At 42.3% G+C, this 23303-nt stretch overlaps 1 protein-coding gene across 1 annotated transcript in view; it reads left to right on the top strand.

Moving 5' to 3' along the window:
* Nucleotides 1–4908: 4908 nt before the first annotated feature.
* The window catches only part of LOC118412689 (neuropeptide FF receptor 2-like), a 49867-nt gene continuing 31472 nt past the window's right edge, over nucleotides 4909–23303 (top strand). The window contains exons 1-2 of the mRNA XM_035815706.1: nucleotides 4909–5022; nucleotides 5139–5519. Of these exons, the coding sequence (XP_035671599.1) occupies nucleotides 5231–5519 (289 nt within the window). The 5' untranslated portion in view covers nucleotides 4909–5022; nucleotides 5139–5230. The remainder of the gene's footprint in view (nucleotides 5023–5138; nucleotides 5520–23303) is intronic.

Raw genomic sequence — 23303 nt, 5'->3', positions numbered from 1 at the left:
TGAAGCATAAAACACCGAACTGCATTAAAGTATATCTCACTATTCTAATTGCCGTAATGACAACACTATTTGAAACATTCTGATCTCATTCGACGGAGAACCGAAACGGCAAGCCACTTCGAATCCTGCCAGAATGTGGCCAAAGGAATATCTGGAATGCAGGGAGAATGTCGAGAATGTACTACAAATACCAATGAATAGACTAATAATGGTTATTCTGACAGCATTTCGGCACATTCCTTCTCGTGTGAAGGGGATATAAGGTCCATTTGACATTCAAATGTATTCAAATGGTATAAACTGCAGTACGACTACATTCCAACATTATTCGAAACATTCTGATCTCATTCGATGGAGAACCGGCAGACCAGAAGAATGAACACAAGTATCTGGAATGCAGCGAGAATTTCTAGAATGTACTGCGAATACCAAGGAATATTCTGCCTCTCGTGTGAAGAGGTATTAGGTCCATTTGGAATTTACACCCGAATGTGACTGGTTCTCGGTACTTTTCATTGAGCTGATTCCATTTCAATGTGAAGGCTCTATAAGATAGAATTTGATATTACTGTTAGGATACAATCTAGTATTACTGGAAAGAGTCGGATGGCACTACTCTTACTTGATTCTCACTATCAAAGGACACTTTATACGTAGACATAAGATTAACCTTTCTTTGTAGTTAAGTGTTCGCGCTACACTGTGGAGATGGAAGAAACGCTTAACACCAGACAAAGTTTCAAAGACTTCCTTCCACCCGAGGCTTCGTTAAGTGCCGTTAATTGCCATGGTAGTTGTCAGCCAGCACTTACTTACTAGAAAGGCCTTTCATCCTTTCTTCAAGAAAACATCAAAAGCAAGTAAGCAGCTGAAATATAATAAAGTAAAACGCCAGCAGCGAAAACGGAAGCATGCTTCTAACACAAAAGGTTACAAGAACGTTAGATAAGTTACAAACAGTTGCAAATCAAAAGAAACTTGAGAAGAGCTAAGCTTTCGATCTCGTTTGCTAATGCCTCAAGATTTTTTCTTACAACAGAAAGGACATACGGTACACAGTGGTGCCGCACTCAAGCAGACTGGCTTATATTTAATGGCACCACTGGACAAAACATGATACATGACATATAACAGAAAACATGTAAACGTCTGATGTACAGGGACAGTGTCGGACAATTGAATTTCTGCAAAAAAGAAACCCAGCTGCCTCAAGTTGAATAAACAAGAACGAAGAATGATGAACAGTTCTTGATATCAGTAAAAAAAAGTCAAAAATCCTTCCCGCGCCTGATAGCGCATAGGGCGGCGCCCATCTCCGTTTCAGTAGTCCTTGGGCCACACAACGCAATCACTACAGCAGGGGGCTAGTCCACTGGTAGTGGTGTGTGTTCAACTTCCATACTCTTTCCCGAATGCTGAGTGCTAAGCAGAGAAAGAAACATGTACCATTTTTAAAGTCTTTGGTATGACTCGGCCGGGGATTGAACTCACGACCTACCGAATGCAAGGCGAACACTCTACCCACTAGGCCATTGCACCGGCTCTCTTGATATCAAGTACCTGATAATCAAAGAAACTGAAGCCGAAAACAATGTACTTCCATTGCAGCAGTGCCTATTTATTACGGTTTTTATTCAAAAGAAATATATTTCAGTCGAAAACCGTGATAACTACTTTTATATGTGATAGAGATTGTCACAAGGGTACCCCATTATTTCAGCAGTTTATAGAAGACAGATTAGATATAGTTCTCTTAGGCCATGTTGATTTGATTAACTCATATTTTACTAAAAGACTACTGATTAACTCACTTTTTGCTCAAAATTTAAAATACAGATTATATGGTTCTCCTACTAGAGAATTAATGAGATAGCACCCCTCCAACTCATTTTTACTAAAAGACGCATTGGAGAATGTATCCTCGTACTATTGAATTAATAAAATAGCAACCCTCTAATTAATTTGCTCACTTCAACTATCAGGTTTTTCTGCCATGAAATTCTGTTAAGAACAAGACAAATGCGATAGATAATCAAGTCTGCAATTGCCAAACGAAGAGAAAAACGCCCACGTACACAAGAGGTATGTAAACATGCCCCATTGCACGTACACATTGTCCTTGCAGTTTCGGTTGAAGGCGTATCACGAGTTTAGAAACAATGCGTTGATTTCCCCATGGCCGTTGGCTACCTTAGGATCGTCGACGGTAGAATTACTATCTGCATTATGTATGGGTACGGTTACCACTTGAAGGTCCTCTGTCATTTGTCATATTTCTTCGCATGAAATGAACTTTTCTGTACGAACTAGGAGGAGCGGGTGCCTGTATGATGTACCGGTACAAAACAAGTTTTTTCTTGTTGAACCTTCCAGAAAAACTGGACTTGAAAAAAATAGTAGACCGTATGCTGGACCGATTCGAAAACGAACAGATTATACCGGCAGGCGTTCGAGTGTTTTGGCTTACAGATCCAAGAAGAGAACAAGAGCGAAGTAGAGGAGAGTTGATAGTCGTTTTCACCAGGCGTCTATAGTCAAACTAGATCTAAAACACCAGCAGTAAGTGTTGTTTAAATGAAAATAGGATTTTGAAACGCCATTGGACGTCTTAAACTCCACCAAAGAGAATACTTTGTAGCAAAATGGACTATTGTTTTGAGTAACGCCCAATCACAGATAATTAGGTCCAGGTTCAGGTACGGACCTGGACCTTATCTTCTGGACACGGACCGTACCTGTATCGGTAACCACCCCTAGAGCAAACAAACAAACATTGGCCAATAGACCGAACGGCCATCGCTCATCCATCAACACGAAGGACACTCCGGTCTCAGCCCACTTCAACCTCGCAGACCACAGCATTGCAGACCTTGAAGTCCTTCTAATCGAAAAACTACGCTACACAGGGGATGAAGACACCACAAGACAACGTCGCTTACAACGGGAGTCCTACTGGATTCACCAGCTCAGGACTTTACATCCAGAGGGCCTGAACCAGGAGTCCTTTATAGAGATCACCAGGGTTTGAAGAGCAGCATCTCGTCGTGACCGCCACCCAATGAACACCCCTAGAGAAAACAGTACTAGCAAAACATGCGCCAAAAAACAATTGCTCCAGCAACTGGCATTGATTTTGGAAACGGTCAGACGTTTCATGCAGCATCCACTACCATCGTCAGGATGGCTGGTTGAAGAGCAGGTCAAAAAACCTGCTCGACAACCAGCTTTTATATGTGTCACTTACAAAAGACTGTGGATGTTCTCTGAAGCGCCTGACCGTTTCCAAAATCATCTCCAGTTGCTTGAGCAACTGCTTCTTGACGTATCGTATTACTTGGATGTCTAACCTTCATTACAACCAACTGACTCCACTGGCAAATTATCTGGCCAATTTCTGTTATTTTTCTAGCGACCCGTGGGTCTTGTAGAAGTCATACGGACTTGAAAATATACGCACCACTTTTATGTCCGCCGACCAACAGGAAAACGGTACAAAATAGAAAGCCCGAGAAAAGCGAATAGCACACTTAAAAAACAGGCGGAGCCGAAACTCTGCTTGGAGAGTATGGCGACATTTGTTGTCCAACGTTACACATATTTGTTTATTTGTTTGAACGTTTGTTTATTCCACAAAGCTCAAATTGGCCTGCAGGCCCTTTTCATTGCGTGAGGAAAGAGGGAAGAGGCAAGAGTCAGACAAATTATATACAGTTTGCATCATTTTCTGTCCTAATTGGTATGCAACATATCACAATAAAGAGTGATTTACAGAATCACGTCGCTATCAAGTTATTACAAGAATTTGTAAAGTACATTCGACTTCTCCTCGCTTCTTCGTGATGGTGAAAAGGTAATCTTTTGAGTAGACATGTTTTGATGTCATTTGGAGACTGCGCGCCAGCAGAGGAATCCAATAACAAACATCTGAAACGGTGACATGCATCACTCTTCTTCGGCGTCACTAGAATGAACTGGCAGAACAATTCAATACAATTCTGCCAGTGCATTCTTAGAAGAGGAGTGATGGATGTCGCTCAAAACGTCCGGAAGTAAACCTCAATTTTTTATCCAGTTGTAGAGATTGAATTGTAACGTTATTTGAATTTTGTGATCTAGTTTTCCGTTTCATTCAGTCTACTTCAAACACACGTCTCGTAAACAACATTTAGAGCCTGCGTCAGCCGATTATTTAATAACATACATCTGAAACGGATTTAATTACATCTGTACACTCAAACCACTGCGATGGTTCACCTAGGAAAGGGGGTCATTAACCCAAGCCAGCGAGAAAGTGTAAACACAGGCTTGGACGTCCCGTGTTTGGGGAGAGCCACACTCCGGGCACGTAAAATCGTAAAAGAAGCCATCACACCTTTCGAAAACGGTAGGGGCATACCCAAGTGAGCGCGATGGAGCAAATCCTTGAGCTTAAGTCTGGAGTTGGTGATCACTTCAAATCACTCACCTACCGTATTAGAATGCATTTCTTACCAGCCTTTCGTACCAGATTTACATCATTCACCCAAACTGGAGACCTGGTGCATCCCTGTTTTGTATTTAGCTAAAAGAAAGGGTGTGCCACCCCGTAAGGGACGGTAAAAACCCAACGGTGCTGTGATACTACTATTCTACCACTAGTGATGCCTATGATATTGTCTACCTCAAAACACGCATCTCGTAAACAACATTTGGAGACTGCGTCAGCCGATTAATTTGATAACAAACATCTGAAACGGACTTTAATCACGTTTGTACGATCAAACCACCGCGGTGGTTTCTGGAGAGTGCTTTCAAGATCCGTTGCACGCCGACGTACACGTTCTACAATAGCCTCCAGGCTCTATCATCAATGCACCTTCCCGCGATTGGTTCAACCACCCCCCCTCTATTAAAGACGGATTGTCCCTTGCACAGCCTATTGATTGCGGCGTGGTCCCCGGCCGTGCGGTTGGGCTGGTGTCTGCTCGAGTACTAAGGAGATCCCTACAAAGAGTGCGTCCCTGATTCCGCTGAAAGGACCTGGTAAGCTCCTTTTTCTGTCGTGTGAAGATGTGTTTTCACCTTTTAGTTCTACTTTAATAACCTTTTGATATATCGTTTCACGTGGTATTTTGTTTTACCACGCCACAGAGAGAGAGAGGGAGAGAGGGAGAGAGAGAGAGAGTTCGTACGCCCGCATTCACTTCGACCTGAGACAACCGTACGTAGCCGCAGCAAGACCCGCTCTACGATGGAAGGTGCCGAAGGCTCCCTCAACAGTTCCAACGCCTCGTCCTCGGTGGCTGCAGCCGACTTCCCGACCTACAAGCAGGGCCCGCTCGTCACCCTGGTGTTCATCGTGGGCTACACGCTGTGCTTCGTCCTGTGCGTGGTCGGCAACACGTTCGTCTGCGTGATCGTGGCCAAGTACCACAACCTGCACACCGTCACCAACTTCTTCATCTTCAACCTGGCGGCTGCAGACCTGCTGGTGGCGCTGTTCTGCATGCCCGTCACCCTCATCAACAACATCGTCACCGGTAGGTCCATTCTGTTCATGGCAAGCCAACTCTCATATTTGTTACTTTGTGTAATAGTTGTTGCCATACATTGTACCATGTACCTGCTCGGCTGGCTGTTCTACATGCCCGTCACTCTCATCAGCAACATCGTCACAGGTAGGCGCAGTCTCTTCATGACAAGTCTCGTAGTGCAAACAAAAGACAGGTAGATATTTTATTAGTTTAAACTTTATTGCAGACACTTGGCACCAGTAGGTGGATCCTCTACAACACAACTCTCGTAATGAAAAAGAAAACCAGGTAGATGCGTAGAAGATTGTTGTTGTTTTTTTTATTAGAAAAGATAAATAAATGAAAGCCACGGTTAACAAATCAGATACTCTTCATTACAACCCGCACAACGCAAAAAGAAGCCAGGTAGATATGCGTAAAAGATTGCTTTTTTTATTAGAAAAGGCAATGAAACCTACTGTTACATGATGTGTACATGTTACATATCACCGGTAGGTGGAATCTCCTCATGACAAATCTCATGTTTTTTTTACCTTGTGTAAGAGTTGTTGCCATACATTGTACCAAGTTGTTTTTTAAACATTGAGTAGATAGGGGGTTACAACATTTCTTTATCGTGAGAACAAAAGTATAAGTTATACGGAGTCAAGTTGCAGATTGCAACAAAGTTGGGTTATTCTAATCTTGAGTAGGTAAGGAGTTACAATTATGAAAACAAACGCGTTTGCAGTTATGAGACGATGTCCGACCGTAGGTGTGTTATTTGGTACCCCTTTATATGCGCCCGTGCGTACCCCAATGGTCTCGATGACAGACTGTTCCCCAGTTTATGACCGCTGCTTGGGTTGCATGACTGCCAAACGCATTTTCTTCTTGGCAGTGACTTCGCTGCCTACGTCCCAAATGTATACTGCATATGGCAGCGCTTTGGACGTACCTATCAATGAATCTTCTCGGGGGCATTTTTTACCATCCAGACTTGCAGTGATGATGCCCTCCCCTCTCCAGGACGTCTTAGCTCTAGGCCTGTGTATTATATTATCGAGGAAGTGCTTTAGACATACGTATCAATGAATCTTCTCAGGGGCATTACTTACTATCCAGACTTGCAATGGTGATGCCTTCCCCTCTCTAGGACGTCTTAGCCCCAGGCCTGTGTATTATATAATCAAGACAAAAAGGTTTTTGTTGTCAGACAGTTATGGGTGGCTTTTCCTTCCCTCGTGATATCATTAGGCCACACCGTCTTAATACTAGGGATGACATACTCTGGAGAAGCACAAAACGAATGCGCGAGGGCAAAAAAGAGAACAAAAAAGAGAAAAAAATGTTGCTAAACCACAGGACTAGCCTTATCACCCAGTTCATTCTTTCCCAGGCTTGGTTATTCATGTTCACCTTCAGTAAGACTGTAAGAGACAATCGTCGCCATTTCAATCATGTTTATATTAACTGTTTATAACTGTTCATTGTCACTTACAATCTCCTATGTTTACACCATGCACTTGCAATTAGCCCTCGGGCACGAACATGCAAATAAACTCCTTCTACTATATTGCCATTCTTGTTTAAAGAGGGGACAAGGGTGCTGTGGCGCCCCATGCCCTGACCATGTTTCCCTTACTCTGGAGAGCAGATCCTCTGGCAAGTATAAAATTCTGATTGGCCAGGGAAGCTATTGGGTAACATGTGGCGACAGTTTTATTTTTTTGATAACAGGAGAAATGAATGCTCGCGCAGATGTCGTCCATGAAATCAAGTCGGTATGGCCTTACAGTAAGAGGTCTGCGTTGCTAGCCACAACAGCGCTCCAAACAGCTACCTCCCTGGGATATCAAGTTAAACGTTTAGACAAGACCGAGGCGGCTGAAATCATGGAAAGAACATCAGTTGCCAAATATGTTACCGGTTTAACCTCCTTGGTTTTTTAAAAAACTTCATCCGTTGGTTATTCAGTTCGCAGCTGCTCCTATGGACGTAATGGCTTTGGCATTTCGAGGCAACTTAGCGGGACGTTATTTGATATCGAACATATGTACGTGAGACAACGATGCCATGAGAATGTATACATCATGAAGGACGGTGTGTGGTCGCCCAGATTTCCTGTGGATAGAGTTAGAGCATTGGAAAAGCTATAGATCTGTCCTTGTGTAAAGGTCTGGTAGGAAATTGATATTTCCGAATTTAGTCGTAGCGAGGTTGAAGGAAGTAACGTGACGCCATTATATCGTACTCAAGGTTGCACTATTTGCTTCCAAACCACTCTGGCCTTATGTAAGTCTCGCATAGAGTAGAAAATGATATAGGTTTGTGGTCTTAACTAATGCATCACATCCGGTTTCTATGGCAACGTAAAACTTCGGTAACAGGTTAATTTCCGCCGTGGTGAAAGTTGAAACCATGATTGTTACTTTAACTTCTCCTCTTCTTGGATCATTGATTTGCGTTCAAATCTGGCGACTGCAGACAGACTCCTTGTGAAACCGTAGTACTACTTTCACTGGTTTTATTTTTGAATAACTGTATTCAATCTGGTAACTCGAGAAACGTAAAAGCTTCCGTACAAGGTTGGGCCGTGTTCTTTTTAAACAATGATGGTTACTTTCACTGGTTTTCTTTTCAAATCACTGTTTCTGTGACAACTATGGTATTAAACGTGGAAACGCCGGTGGAATGTTAAGTTGTGTCCTTATGAAACCTCGATCGCGATCGTGTTTTTTATTCATTTATTTTTTTAATCGCAGCATTCCATCTGGTAGCTACGACAACGTGAAAACGTCCGTGGGAGGTTGGGTTGCGTTCTTGTAAAACAATGATGGCTACTTTCAGCTGTTTTCTTTTTTAATCACTTTGTGCTGAGTGACAACTATGGCAACGTGAAAACGCTGGTGTGGGGTTGATTTGAGTCCCTGTAAAACCGCGATTGCTTTTTTCACTGGTTTTATTTTTGAATAACCGTATTCAATCTGGTAACTCCAACAACGTAAACACTTCCGTGAAAGATTGGGCCGTGTCATTAGTAGTATAAAACAATGATGGTGGCTACGTTTTCTTTTGGAATCACCGTGTTCTGTGGCAACTATTACAACGTGAAGACACCGATGTGAGGTTAATTTGTCTCATTGTGAAATCGTGATCGCTCCTTTCACTTGTTTTATTTTTGAATCACAACATTCAATCTGGTAGCTACGGCAACGTGAAAACTTCCGTGGGAGGTTAGATTGCGTTCTTGTAAAACAATGATGCTTACTTTCACTCGTTTTCTTTTTTAATCGCCGTGCTCTGTGGCAGCTATAGCAACGTGAAAACGCCGGTGTGGGGTTGATTGGAATTTGTGTCTTTGCATTGTGAAATCGTGATAGTTTTATATTTGAATCACTGTTCTCTATAGCAACGTGTAGAAGACACCGGTGTGAGGTTAATTGTCGTCCTTGTGAAGCCGTGATTGCTACTTTTACTTGTTTTATTTTTGGATCGCTGTATTTTTCACCAACGTAACGTGAGCCAAGGATTCGCTCCAGCGTCTGAGTCCTGCAGCTATCTAGTCCTACATGTAGTCTGTCATGTCGTTATCTTATTTCAGTTCGTTTGTTATTGCTGTTAATTAGACCAACATGTAGCCTTCACAACTACTTTCCTCCGTTGATAAATTGATGTAGTCTATTTCGGTATATGTCAGCGTTGCATCCATTAGTTCCCTTTGTTGACTTTGACTGTTATTACCTTCGCCAAGAAGGTTATATTTTGGGTAGCGTTTGTTTGTATGTATGTATGTAGAAGACCAGAATAACTCAAGAACGCCTGGATGGATTGTATTGATATTCGGTACGTGTGTAGGTCTTGGTGAGACCTAGAAACGATTAGATTTTGGGCCCCCTAGCAACCTGTTATGGTACTGCAGCAGAACTTCCTGGTTTGATATCTCAAGTTTTGAACATGCTGTGGCCATGATTTTTTAGTGGTAGATAGCTCTTGATGCTGAGAGTAGGTGGTGTATGTTTGGGCCCCCTAGCAGCTTGTTTTGGAACTGCAGAGCAGGTTTAGTGTCAGACTTTAAAAGGGAATAACTCAAAAAGAGGTTAACGAATTGTTATGATTTTTGGTATGTGGATAGCTTAAGTGACGCTTCATATAATGACATATTATTTATGCAAATATTTATCTAATTTGCATAATTAATTATAAAATTTTATGAACATGCTCAGTTCCAGTTTGGGACCATTGCAACATGTGACACCTGTAACTGAGAAGGAGAAGAATATTGATTGATATATATTATGCAAAATAAATACCTAATTTGCATAATTAATAAGAAAATGCTACAATTTTATTGTCGTAAATGACAGTAACTTCTTACTTGTAACATTTGGAAGTTATGTACGGGTGAACATCGTTGAACATTAATTATGCAAATGAGGGTCTCATTTGCATAAATTATCAGAAAATGCGATAAAAGCCTTCTTTCTTAACATAGATTGTGTACGTCTGGTGTCTGGTAGAGGAGATGATCAACTGATACAATTTATGTAAATAAGAACCTTATTTGCATAATCAATGATAAACAATTAAAGCAGCAGTTGTAAAGAAAGGTAGGATTATATGGCGAAGGTATGGGGTCATGGAACTCTAGTTTTTTTATGTTTCATTGAGCAGAAGACTTATATATAAAATCTATATAAGAAGATGTGCTTTTTGTCTGATGCTCATTAAATGAATGTGAATAAGATGAATGAATAAATAAATCTGAGGATGTCAGGTTTTTTTTAAATGTGACAAACCGTTTCCATGTAGAGTACCCATAAAAGGCGGGTAGAGACGCGTAGGTGTACGGATGGGTTGAGCACGGCTGTTTGCTGTACGTGACCAGATTATCTGATGTGACAGAAATGAGATTTTACGAAGATGCTTCCGTTAGTCCTGTGATATCATTGGCAAATTGTTGAAAATTCGGCTGAAAGTGTCAATTTTAGTAATTTTCTGACATTTTTGCCTATTTTTTTATCAGACATTCATATCAATGCATATGAATGTTGAAGCAACGGCGCTGAAACTCGACAAACCACCTCTACATTAACTGTTGACTTGTGTAATGGCATTTATTATCTAAAAATGCGTTTTTAGCCAGAAGTATATAAACCCGCGAAGCACAAGTGGGGATCTTTGTCATGACAATGGCGCTGTATTACGCGAGCTAGACACTGTCATATTCTGTACATTGTTATATATTGACGTCTTTATTCATGGAAGAAAAACTACCAAGAAGCTTGCCAAAGCAGGGTAGTTCCTAGTCTCCAAGCAGACCCTACGGTGCCTCGGAAATAGTATCAAAGCTGGCAAGGGACTGTATAGCGACACCTGGCCGTTTGACTCCCTTTGGCCGGCTATCTCCCTTTGGCCGGCTATCTCCCTTTGGCCGGCTATACTCCTTTGCCAGCTTTGATACTATCTCTTTGATACTATCTCTTTAGGCACCGTAGGGTCTGCTTGGAGACTAGGTAGTTCCTACCCTGCTTTCCTTGTTCTGCCTCGTTGGCCTATTAAGGAGTGCCAAAGTAAAAAGCGCCGGATGTCTTTGAAAACGCTTGTTTCCTCATATCCTTAATCAACACAGCAACTTTGCTGTACTGTAAAGTAATTTCAAGTTCCGTTGCAGGCTCTACTTCGCAGTGGGAGAGGAAGACGAGGCGTTCGCGAGTGCTTTGAGCGAGTACTTCTGTTGGCGCGAGCACTGTGAGCAAAATGAAACCAAATTGTCAAAGCACGCAAAACAAATTGCGAATTTCAACCCCTTTCAAGCGGAGGCTTGATGTAACCTCAAAGCCATGGTCACATATACTGTAAATGCATTTAAGTTCGCGGGGATTTAATTTCGAGGTAGCGGGAAAAGGGACTTTTCGCGAAGGATTTAAGTTCGCGGTAACACCATAGACTGCAGTCTAATATCATAATAGAAAAATGTTCGCGGTGGATTTAAGTTGGCGGCGAAGTGGTCACCGCGAAAACCGCGAACAATAATCCACTGCGAACATTTCTGCATTTACAGTAATATACACAAGTTTCCATGGTGACATATAATAGACATGAAACATGGATAAGTTCCTGTGTTATGATCCCTTGGGGGAGCCATTGTAAACAATGATGGAACACTGTGTGTTGAAATACGAATAACAAACACGAAGGCCAATCGGGGCTCATATAACTTGTCAAACAAACGATCCTTCTTCGCTAGAGGCAATGGAAAGGTTCCGACAAAATCACCCAAGTTGCCAATGGCCGTCCGGAGACCAACGGTGCGATAAAGTACTTACGAACATATAAGCTACTCTTCCCTCGAGACTGAGATGTAACAAGCCGTGAAAGCAAAATCTAGAACTCTGTCGGATGGACGTACATCAATGTCACTACAGCAGTGAAGATAACACTTCCGTTAGGGCTGACTCGGCCGTTTCGATATCTCAGCAACCATAAAGATAAAAAGCTTTTCTTTGATATTCTTGTGTATGAAAAACACCGATTGAGCGTCTTGTGTATAATATATATATCCCCAGTGCCTTGTCTGTGATCGATGTAACTCAGGGTATAGACGGCAGTGATGGCGCCATATAGAAAACGTGCCTCTAAGACATTATTCTCAGGAGAAAAATGGAATGGGCTGTCGTATTCTCAGGGGCACAAGGAGGGGGGGGCACAATAGGGCGATCATTTTTAGATGGTATCACAAAATGCAAAGTAGTACCCGGGCCACACTTCATACGGAACTGCCATCGACTTTGGTACCAAATTCCGCAAAACGAAGAACGTGGGTTCAAGATTGAAGGGGGGGGGGGGGGCACAAAAGGGCGATCACTTTAAATGGTATCATAAAATGCAAATACGTACCCCACACTTCATACGGAACTGCCATCGACTTAGGTACAAAATTTCCGCACAACAAATAACATGCATTCAAGAGGGGGACGTAAAAGGGCTATCACTTAAGATGGTATGACAAATTACAAAGTAGTACCCGGGCCACACTTCATACGGAATTGCCGTCGACGTGGGAACAAAACTTCAGTAAAACGAAAGACTGGGATTAATGGACTTGCACGTTGTACTTACAGCAATGTTGGGTGCAGACTAGCACTAGTTCTAAGAAGCCGAAACGATGGCCAAAGATCGTGTAAGATCTGTTCCACATTTGAAAAATGTGGGACCTGAACATTAAAGGCAGAAGCTGTACTTTTTTACACATCCACAAAAAATCAATGTCTCTCGATATTTGAGTAAGGAAAGATTTGAATCACTTGCAACCTTCTACAGTGGTGCATGTTCTCAGTCAAATCTGCTGCAGTTGATAAAATACCTTGGTGTATCTGATAAAACAAAGTTATCCCGTTTTGATTAAAGTGTAACTATTTAGATTGAAAAAAAGGAAGATTAGATAGGAGAAACAGGTGCTTTTCATTGTTTTCTTTCTCAACTTTCCAAAGCACATACAAGAAAAGAAAATGACAGAAAAAAGGTGGTGTCACGCTACCCCCTCCTTCCAGCTCGACAAATAAAATAAGGACATAAAAAAGCCATCCGATGCGAATTCCCAGACAAGCGGACGCCTTGTAATATCGTTCGGACGAGCATTTTTCAATGCTTTTCTTTTTCAACTTTTCCAAAGACGTTACAAGAATATGAAAAGACAGTCAAAAAGGATCTGTCAAGCCACCCACTCGTTCCAGCTTGACAAATAAAATGAGGACATAAAAAAGCCAGTCGGTGTACAGCGATAGCTCAGATAAGCGGACGCCTTGTAATATTGTTCGCGCGAGCTTTTTTTCCTTTTTCAACTTTCCAAAACACATACAAGAGAAGAAAAAGACGGAAAAAAAGGATGTGTCAAGCTACCTACTCCTTCCAGCTTGACAACTTAAAAAGCCAGCCGGTGTACAGCGATAGCCCAGACAAGCGGACGCCTTGTAATATTGTTCGCGCGAGCTTTTTTCCTTTTTTTCCTTTTTTCCTTTCCAAAACACATACAAGAGAAGAAAAAGACAGAAAAAAGGTGGTGTCAAGCTACCCACTTCTTCTAGCTTGACAAATAAAATAAGGACATAAAAAAGCCATCCGGTGCGAATTCCCAGACAAGCTGACGCCTTTGAATATCGTTCGCACGAGCTTTTTTCAATGCTTTTCTTTTTCAACTTTCCCAAAGACGTTACAAGAATATGAAAAGACAGAGAAGAAGGATGTGACAAGCCACCTACTCGTTCCAGCTTGACAAATAAAATAAGGACATAAAAGCGGGCGCCTTGTAATATTGTTCGCGCGAGCTTTTTCCTTTTTTTTCTTTTTCAACTTTCCGAAACACATACAAGAGAAGAAAAAGACAGAAAAAAGGATGTGTCAAGCTACCCACTCCTTCCAGCTTGACAACTTAAAAAGCCAGCCGGTGTACAGCGATAGCCCAGACAAGCTGACGCCTTGTAATATTGTTCGCGCGAGCTTTTTCAATGCTTTTCTCTTTCAACTTTCCCAAACACATACAAGAGTAGAAAAAGACAGAAAAAAGGATGTGTCAAGCTACCCACTCCTTCCAGCTTGACAACTTAAAAAGCCAGCCGGTGTACAGCGATAGCCCAGATAAGCGGACGCCTTGTAATATTGTTCGCGCGAGCTTTTTTCCTTTCTTTTCTTTCTCAACTTTCCGAAACACATACAAGAGAAGAAAAAGACAGAAAAAAGGATGTGTCAAGCTACCCACTCGTTCCTGCTTGACAAATAAAATAAAGACATAAAAAGCCAGTCGGTGTACAGCGATAACACAGACAAGCGGACGCCTTGTAATATTGTTCGCGCGAGCTTTTTTCCGTTTTTTTCCTTTTTCAACTTTCCAAAACACATACAAGAGAAGAGAAAGACAGAAAAAAGGATGTGTCAAGCTACCCACTCCTTCCAGCTTGACAACTTAAAAAGCCAGCCGTTGTACAGCGATAGCTCAGACAAGCGGACGCCTTGTAATATTGTTCGCGCGAGCTTTTTTCCTTTTTTTTTCTTTTTCAACTTTCCGAAACACAAACAAGAGAAGACAAAGACAGAAAAAAAGGATGTGTCAAGCTACCCACTCCTTCCAGCTTGACAACTTAAAAAGCCAGTCGGTGTACAGCGATAGCACAGACAAGCGGACCCCTTGTAATATTGTTCGCGCGAGAGCCTACACCACCCGCACACCCCCACTTTCACGGCCCATTCACTATACCCGTGGGCGGCGGACACGTACAATACATGCACGTAGTGGGATTTCCGCGACGCTGGGACCGAAATGGAAAATACGACCATGAATCATTGACTGGAACCCCTCTCTTTAATGTCTTACGCAAGGCGACCTTAAGGTGGTATCTCATTGTACTTAATTGGGGCACCGGTGCGGCAATGCGAGGGTTCGAAAGATGGCTCAACGAATTTCACAGATAGAGAACGAATTTTCTGATGTTTTGTGTATTTTGTTGTCTTCTAAGTCATATTTTTCGCATTTTGCAATATCTAGATTTAAAAAAAAATCGGTGAAAATGACACGCATGCCGCAGAACCCTGCAGTGCCGCACGGGTGCCCCAAGCGCAGTCAGATACCACCTTTACATGGTGCAGCAGTCACAATATGGTATCATCCTTGAACCCAGGAAGCATGTGTAATACGCTCCCTATAGTATGTGATTTGTTTCATAAACAGCATTGATTTTCGAGGGACTTGCGCTATGATGAGTATTTTAGCGCCACACGCTAAATGTTAAAGCATCAGTTTTTGTTATCTTACAAGACAAACCTGTAGCCTGGAAAAGAATGGTCGAATGTTTAGTCCTGTGGTTTAGCGTTTTTTCTTCTTTTTTCACCCGTCCTCGTTTTGGGGTCTCCAGAGGATGTAATCCATAGAATTAAGTCAGTTTGGCCTAATCAAAACAATATTGTCTCTAGACTCCTACACCTCCTCCGATCTGACAAAATTTCTTTGATAAAAGAACAGCAATTATAAATGAGGTTGTACCTTATGCTTTGACTTGTTGTCATGTATTAGTTGTTATCACTCAGATTTGCTAAGCTAAGTATGGTGTTCGTCCGTCCAATTGGCAAGGACCTTATTTCTCATCCATCATATGACTGGGTGGATAAACGTTGGGTTGCTGTTGTTGTTATTATTGTTTTTCTACTAAGCAGCGTTCACTGTTAATGCAGTGGTATAGGGTACAGTGTTTATCAAGAGTGCTTTTTGTCGACGTTTAAGTGCTTTTAAGACGAAATATTACCCTAGCGTTTGTTTAATTGCTAAGACATACATGCATACGCGCATAAATGCAGACATCAACGCATTCAATCATTGTGTACATACAAAGATACCATCCACTCATGCATCATCAAATAAAAATGACCGATTACGTCGATGATGTATAAACCATTAGACAATGATGATAAGTCCCTGTGGTTGAGACGATTACTCCCACATAATCTAACGAGAAGGAAATTCGTCACCGAATCCTACAGAATCGGGATTAGGTTTCTTTAATCGGAAGTATTGAGGATTAAGTCTACGGAAATATTAGTTACGATCTAGGGATTTGCGTTAGGGTTTAGGTTTCATTGTTTACACAGATCCACGGATGTGGTAGCCTGGGTACCATCCGGGTAGTAGTTCGCTCCTATGTTCGCTTCCGCAAGTGTTTCTGACGTTACGGATGTTGGAACGCTTGAACATATTCCTTAATTCGCTCATGTTTATGGACCAATCAGCGCCCTCGTCTAAAATTCGGACGATTTCAGACGTAAACGTGGTCAAGGTTCCCAGAAGAAACAGCAGATCTAGACAAGCGACTGTATATCGAATGTCAGGGCGAGAGCGACTGTATATTGTGTATAATAAACGCTGGAGCGAACTACTTTTACTGATGAAGAAAGGTGGACTCGAGCCCCTTTCGGAACGTCTATAAAAAAATTTAAAGTATCCAGAAGTAAAGAGTGAATCTTCTTCAATTTTACTTTCCGGATGGTACCCAGGCTACCGATGTAATGTATGAAGTAGTATTTACCTTGCCGAGAGTAAACGTAAATGCTGGAAATTGAATTCTTTTCATTTATTCGTAAGGCTGGCGTTACAGGCAGCCAAGATCACCCAACTAGCCGTGGCTAGTATAAAAGGTTGGCCTTAAAAGAGCAATAAAAAATACATTGAGTAACATATCAGGTACAGTAAACTGAATTCTGAATCGTTAAGGTGTCACCAAGGAGGTTAAATAGGATTTGGTGGCCCATAGCTTTTTTTTGAGACTATAGAGGTAGTAGGTCGTTATCCGCTGTGTCTAGGGCACGGTATTGGGACGCAGTGCCCAAACATCCCCTTCCATCGTCTTCACCCTCCCCAACCGAAGTCAGGCGTTCATTTTACACCTGGATGGACTGGCGTCAAGTGCATTTCCCAATGGTAAAATAATGGTTGCTTGTCAAGGGATTTGAATCCAGTGACTCTAAACGGCGATCATGAGAATGAGAATGATTTATTTGTAAAACATCGCAGCCTAATGGCTGAATTGTGTGATACATTACAAGATCACTTAAAATCTTTAAAGAGACGAAGCAGATTTGCCTAAAAGACTCAAAACACAAACACACAAACAAACCATTACTTGCCGCCGCTTGGATCACCAATTGGATTCTATCGCTCCCATAGCAACATGCACACATCCAAAGGTTCTCAAGGCATATGCAGCTGTGGCTTGTTAACCACGTATTGTCCATAGAGTGGCAACTTCATTTTACGTTACAATTGGCCTTGAAAGGGAAAATGGCGATTCAAAATTGAGAGCCTCGATCGTTGGTAACAGACCATAACAACACACTTCTCTAAATAGAGACCGGAATTTCCTTTCACACTTATCTATCCCCCAATAGCTCCTCGGTTATTTTGTAAGGCCACGGCACAGCAAGTGCATTTGATGGATGACATCCTCTACCATTCTACAAATTTATGGCGCGCGTGCGAAAAAAAAACACAACTGAGGTGGGCACAATATGAAATGATATGCCTAAGCCCCAGCTCTGTTATGTTGTAAGGGATTCTACAATTCAGATGGTGACATAAAGTCGGCGCTTTGGGTCTTAGAGGGAAGCGTCAGACATACGTAAAAGAACCCAACAAGATCCGATGTGCCTGTCCGAAATAGTTTCATTTTGTTTAGATCCGCAATTAGCCTCATAAGAGGCTATTCTGTGGTCTACACATTCATATTTACACAGTACATTCATATTCACATTACAATTCAAAAACATACAGAGACATACGAAGTGACAATAAATAGCAGAAGTAACATAATTCCTCATAATCAATAATTACAGTCCAATACATTGCTAATTGTCGCCTGTGCTGTTCCACAACTAGGACATCCTGTACAGAAAGCGCCTTTTCTGAGAGTTGGATTTTGGTTTCGGCAGTCTGATTGTGTTCATTCTGGTGCCTGGAGTCCACACTACCCAGCCTTGTTGTGCTTTTAGTCGCTCCCAGAAGGTACGCTTCCGTCCAAAACGCTCTCCGCATCGAAGTCGCAGTGCACCACCACTAGCAGTTTGAATAAACATCATGGCTCAGTTGAGGATGTCTGCTTTACTTTTACCAACGCAGCTCGTGGCTGTTACAAAGGGCCATCCTTGTTCACAAGATAGTGCATGACACGGGGTGTGAGTAGTATACATGTACATGCAATCGTATCCATGAGGTGTCTGTGTCTGTATCGATATGGCCGGTATAACCGCCCTTCGGCATAATTCACACCAGCTTCGCGGGCACGCGGCGCGGCAGCAGCTAATTAAGTTATACTAAACGACTTGTCACACCAAATCATTGCACATGTTTTAAGGGTAGTATCTCACTGCACTTGGGGCACCGGTGTGGCACTGCACATTTTTATTTTACTTTATTTTTCAACTTATTCACATCTGACTGTAAATGTTGTTTGAAGCTATCTTGTGAGGATGCGCCTACTGTACTTGATGTCAACGAATTCCACTCAGTGACGGTTTAAGGAAAGAAACTTGGTTGAAAACTTTGGAACATGAAGGCATGGCTATTTCTTGTTCTTGTCTGAGCTAGTTTAAGATACTCAGTAGTTGGTACATTTCCATTTAATTACCCATTTTGTACATCATGCATATCATGGAACATTTTTCGTCAGGGTCTACATATGTTTAAAGTTAGGATGTGCTGGCAATGCCAAGAGTTTCCTCTTGAAGCAGGAAGTAGTGGTGGAAGAGCGAGTAACAGTAGGTTGACGTACCGACTGATACGTATCTAATACCAGCTCAAAAAAGAACAAGACACAGTCATGCCTTCAAGTACCAGAGCTACCAACCTAGGATTGATGTGTTTAAAAATTCGTACTTTGCCAAAACTATCTTAGAGTGGAATTTGTTATCACCAAGCACCATAGGGTATCTTCTCTGGATGGTATTGAATGACGCCTGCAGATAGATGTGCAAAAGTTAGATGTGACGGGTCGTTCAGTGTAATATAATCAACCTATAGGCGGTTATATCGGCTATATAGATACAGATACAGACCACCGTAGAGTCTTCCGTAGAGATGGATGTTCTCTGGGCTCTGAAAAAAATTATCCTGAATACGTAATCCCGGCACTTCTCCGGAAATGGAATCGTATTGACCATCCGGATTTCACTCTGTAATTGGAAGGTGTTCAAAGCGTGATGTATTCGCCTCCGGAGGTGCGAAATGGCTATCAGAGCCGAAATCCTCACATCTATAACTACACGGACAATCTTTGTAATGAGTAGGCCAAGTCGTATCAAACAGCGAGCCGGTCGTTAAGGTAGAGCCCTCGCCCTGTCACTAAGAAGGTATTGATTTGAAGAGTTACCGACTCGGCGTGGGCGGTGATTGTTACAGTTCTCATCCATCTCCACACCGTAGCCGTCACATCCCCACGTTTTTACTGAGTGGCCGCCTTTCCGGAGCGGCTAGCCTGGAAAGAGAACTCCAAGTAGATAGCTGAAAGTTCTTGCTTTAATGACTTAGAAAATCGTTTGGCTACGGAACAGATTATAGTAATTTAAACTCGTTATTATGACCTACGCAGAGTAAAAAAAGCACGCCATTTAGCCCACCCACTGAGGCGCCATTCAACAAATACATTTTTGATGGGAGTCAATTTACCGCTAGTCAGCAAAGGTTAGTTAAGGTTGGCACATTGTGTTCGGTTGACCATATTTCCTGGTACCCTATCAATCACGTACATACTCTTCTGGAACGGCTAACATTGCTAACTGTTTGGGTGTGTCTAAAGCTAGTAAAAAAATGCTTGAATTAATATTTTTGCCGGTGCATTTTGCATCAAACCGTGTATTTTAGGTAGTGTGATGTATTTTAGGTAGCGCGCGTAGTCCAGCGGTTAGCGGCCCTGCATCTAGAAGTGGGTAGAACTAGAAGCCGTGAGTTCGATTCCGGCTGTGTTTCGCATCCGACATGTACGCTACCGGAAAGGGTTGCAGTTATTAGGACGGGATGCTAAGCCGTGGTCCGCGGCCGCTTGTCGAAAAGAGCCGGGGAATTTCCCCGGAACAATAAACTTTAATAGATGCCTTTGTGGCTTGTTACGGCTAGGTGCAACTTTGGAAACTTCTTTCTTTTTATCTATTACCGCAAAACTTATCCAGCGATACTTTCAAAGCCTACACTGCTTTACGAAGCGTGAGTTTTACATCCGTATCATCCGTTCCAATGACAAAGCACTTTGTGAGAAATAATATAAACACTACTGTTCCCTCTAGCTAAACTAGAAACCAGATTTTTGTCTTACAAATTCACCAGACTATGAGAAATATCTGTTACCGTTTTTAAGACCCAGAGTCAGTGATGAGTCCCGAATGACTGGCTGTGATACTCAGATCTATTCACTCCATAAACATTGCAGCGGCGGTTGTTCAGATTAGAAGTTGTGACGTCACAGGGAAACACGCCGCACAATGGACTTGCATCGTTACGGCGAAACGCCGATAAGTCTCAGCACGAAGCAGACGAATGTATTTTGTATATAGCTACTCTTGCATTTTAAATGAAGTAATCCTGGATACGGCTGGCTGTGTGCGTAAGCGGACATCTCGGCGGCAATATCTTTTCATACGTCAACTGAAATTAAATCAACTCGACTGTATGGAATAATGGGCTGTTTCTATGGATTACATGGCTTAGCTGTATTCTTTTGTCCAATACATTCAACTTGTTGACCTTGGTGAGGGTAGATTGGAAAGCTAAGGTCAACCAGAACCAATCTCATGTTTTAAAGCGATTTTATAGATTTCGCTGCCTGCAGGGTGGAGGGCATCACACACATAGTAAGGGATGAATCGATGCTGGATAATTGCCGTAAAGAAGTTTTTTGATAATCGGATTTCATAAACTGGAGTAGACATTGGTTTTGATACAATTATGTTTCAAAAAGGCAATGTACCAGTGGAATGAAAAACTTCCTATTTTGATTCATGCGCCTGCACACCCAACGTTTTGACCGCAAAAGTACTCGGATACTACAGATTTCAAGACCAGAAGTAGATTTGACTATATCTTTAGATCCGACAGTCCTCATATTGCTAAGATAGGTAAATACATAAAAGATTGCTTTGTGATTAGAAAAGATAGTGACACGTTTAGCTCCACCTGATTGTATAGAGGTTTTCCCTCATTATCATATATTGTTTAATCTGTAGAATCTTATTATCCTATACTGCTTAATCAGTAGAATTGTAAGGTATATTCTGTATTATTTCTCTTTTTTTTGTTTATAGTTGGCCATACAAAAGTGACTGTACTTTCTGTCGTGTCCATATATAAAGCTTGTATATTGCATGGTACAGTGATGAATAGTTAACTCCCAAACGGTAATCCCGTGACGCAAACCAGATTAAGGTCTTACCAGCTCTGAGCCCTGTAAATGGCCGGGGTCCTCACGTCACGTCGCTGAGTCCGACGAGGTTCTATAAAGGCTTATAAAGTTGTGATCCTGTATTACCCGCTCGGGATGCTCGTCAAAGACCTTTCTCGACCCTTCGATGGTGCCTTAAATCTCCGATCTGACAAGGCCAGAGGTATTGAATGCAGCCGACTTTCTTCTCCAAGTAAGGATTACTGACTTAAAGGAAATCGAACACCTGCTGTTTGAGGAAGCCTTTTGCGGCTCCTGGTGTATGTGAATGGAGGAGACGCAGAGGGAGGCCATGCACCAGGTGGAGAGACAACCTGCAGAAACAGCTAGGTCCCACCTGGCCACAGACTACAAGATGCAGAACAGTCTGGAACAGTTCTCCTCAAAGAGAGCGACAATACCCTGCCATGAGTGAGTGAGAGGTGTATGTAGGTACTAGGTAGGTGTATACGGCTGGAGACTCCTGCGGTGGTGATGATCACAGAGAACTTGAAAGCAAACGTGAATAGCTTCATTAGGTTTATTTGTGTATCTATTAGCAAATGTGACAAAGTGCATTACACAGACTCTCAGGCAGCGTTGCTGATAGTAGAGAGTCTACAAGTAGGGAGAGACAATTACACAGGAATGGCTTCACCAGGTTGGTACGCCACTGAATAAATATACTCTATTCAACGTGTGAGGCGGCTCCAGCAGATGCAGCTTTGTTGTTCGGAGTATCCGTCTCCTAGGAGGACTTCCGACCAAGGATGTGAGGGGTTGGAAAAAAATTAGCATACAGTTTCCCTGGCGACTTAGTGCTCCAATAGACGAGAGGGTGGAGAAGGCAAATACCTGTCTGTCTGCTCATCTGTCGAATTGACAGGAGAATCCATACTCAACTTCAACTTTGATTCAAACGAAGTTTCAGTGCAATGTGAACAAGTCAGAATTGCCATAAGTAAGGTGACAGACGGTCAGCAAAACGTTGGAAATAAAGCTAAAATGAGGGTTGTGAAAAGGGATGTGAAAAAAACAGCCTCTTTATCAATGAAAGCAAATGGGTTGGTGGCGGCAATGTACGCTGCCCACTCAATGTTACACATTGCAGAAATGCCTCGTTTCCGTGGGGCAGAGACTGTTGAGCAATTGGTGAGCGAGCAAATGTAATTCCTTGGTCATCGGGCTTACGCATTGGCAAACCTTAGAGATCATTGAGCGATTGTTGTAAGACCTTGGTGATCATTGAGGTGTCACTAGAACACCTTCGAGGGCGCACAAAAACACCGTTGAGAAGATTTGTCTGAGAAATCTGTCTTTTTTTGGACAACCAACAGTCTTTGTACGGTCTTGCCTCTGTGAAATCCCCACACCGCAGTCTGAAAATAGAACGAATATATAACCAACCCTGAAACCTTACCATAAGTGTTAGGAATGACTGCAGGAAATCTCTGCTTGACATTTTCGGCGCACAATATCATGAATTAGGCAGAGTAGGCCTGCCGCTTTAATGTTAGTTGCTGCTTCCTTCCTTCTCAATCCAATTTAACATCATATTTCGTTAGAATATTCTTGGCCATTTTTCTTCTTCACGTTTCTAATATGATCAGAGACGTCTCATTAAGCATTCGTCTTGTTATATAAGTGCTATCGATTGGTTATGTAAGTCTTCCCGGTGCCAGACATTGCCCTTGCCGTGGTGCTCTACTGTCGCAACATGTACAAGGTGGGTTCAAGGCAATTGCCTTGGTCATACCGCCGAGAAATAAAGATTTCATGACAGGATGTGTCTTCTTAACACAGTCAATCATCTGCCGATGCTTTCCTTCAATGGCTAGTTGCATGCAAACTGTTCTTCACACCA

This window comes from Branchiostoma floridae, chromosome 3 (genome assembly GCF_000003815.2).
Source record: "Branchiostoma floridae strain S238N-H82 chromosome 3, Bfl_VNyyK, whole genome shotgun sequence".
In the NCBI taxonomy this organism is placed as follows: Eukaryota; Metazoa; Chordata; class Leptocardii; order Amphioxiformes; family Branchiostomatidae; genus Branchiostoma; species Branchiostoma floridae.
This window is presented reverse-complemented; position numbering and strand designations above follow the sequence as displayed.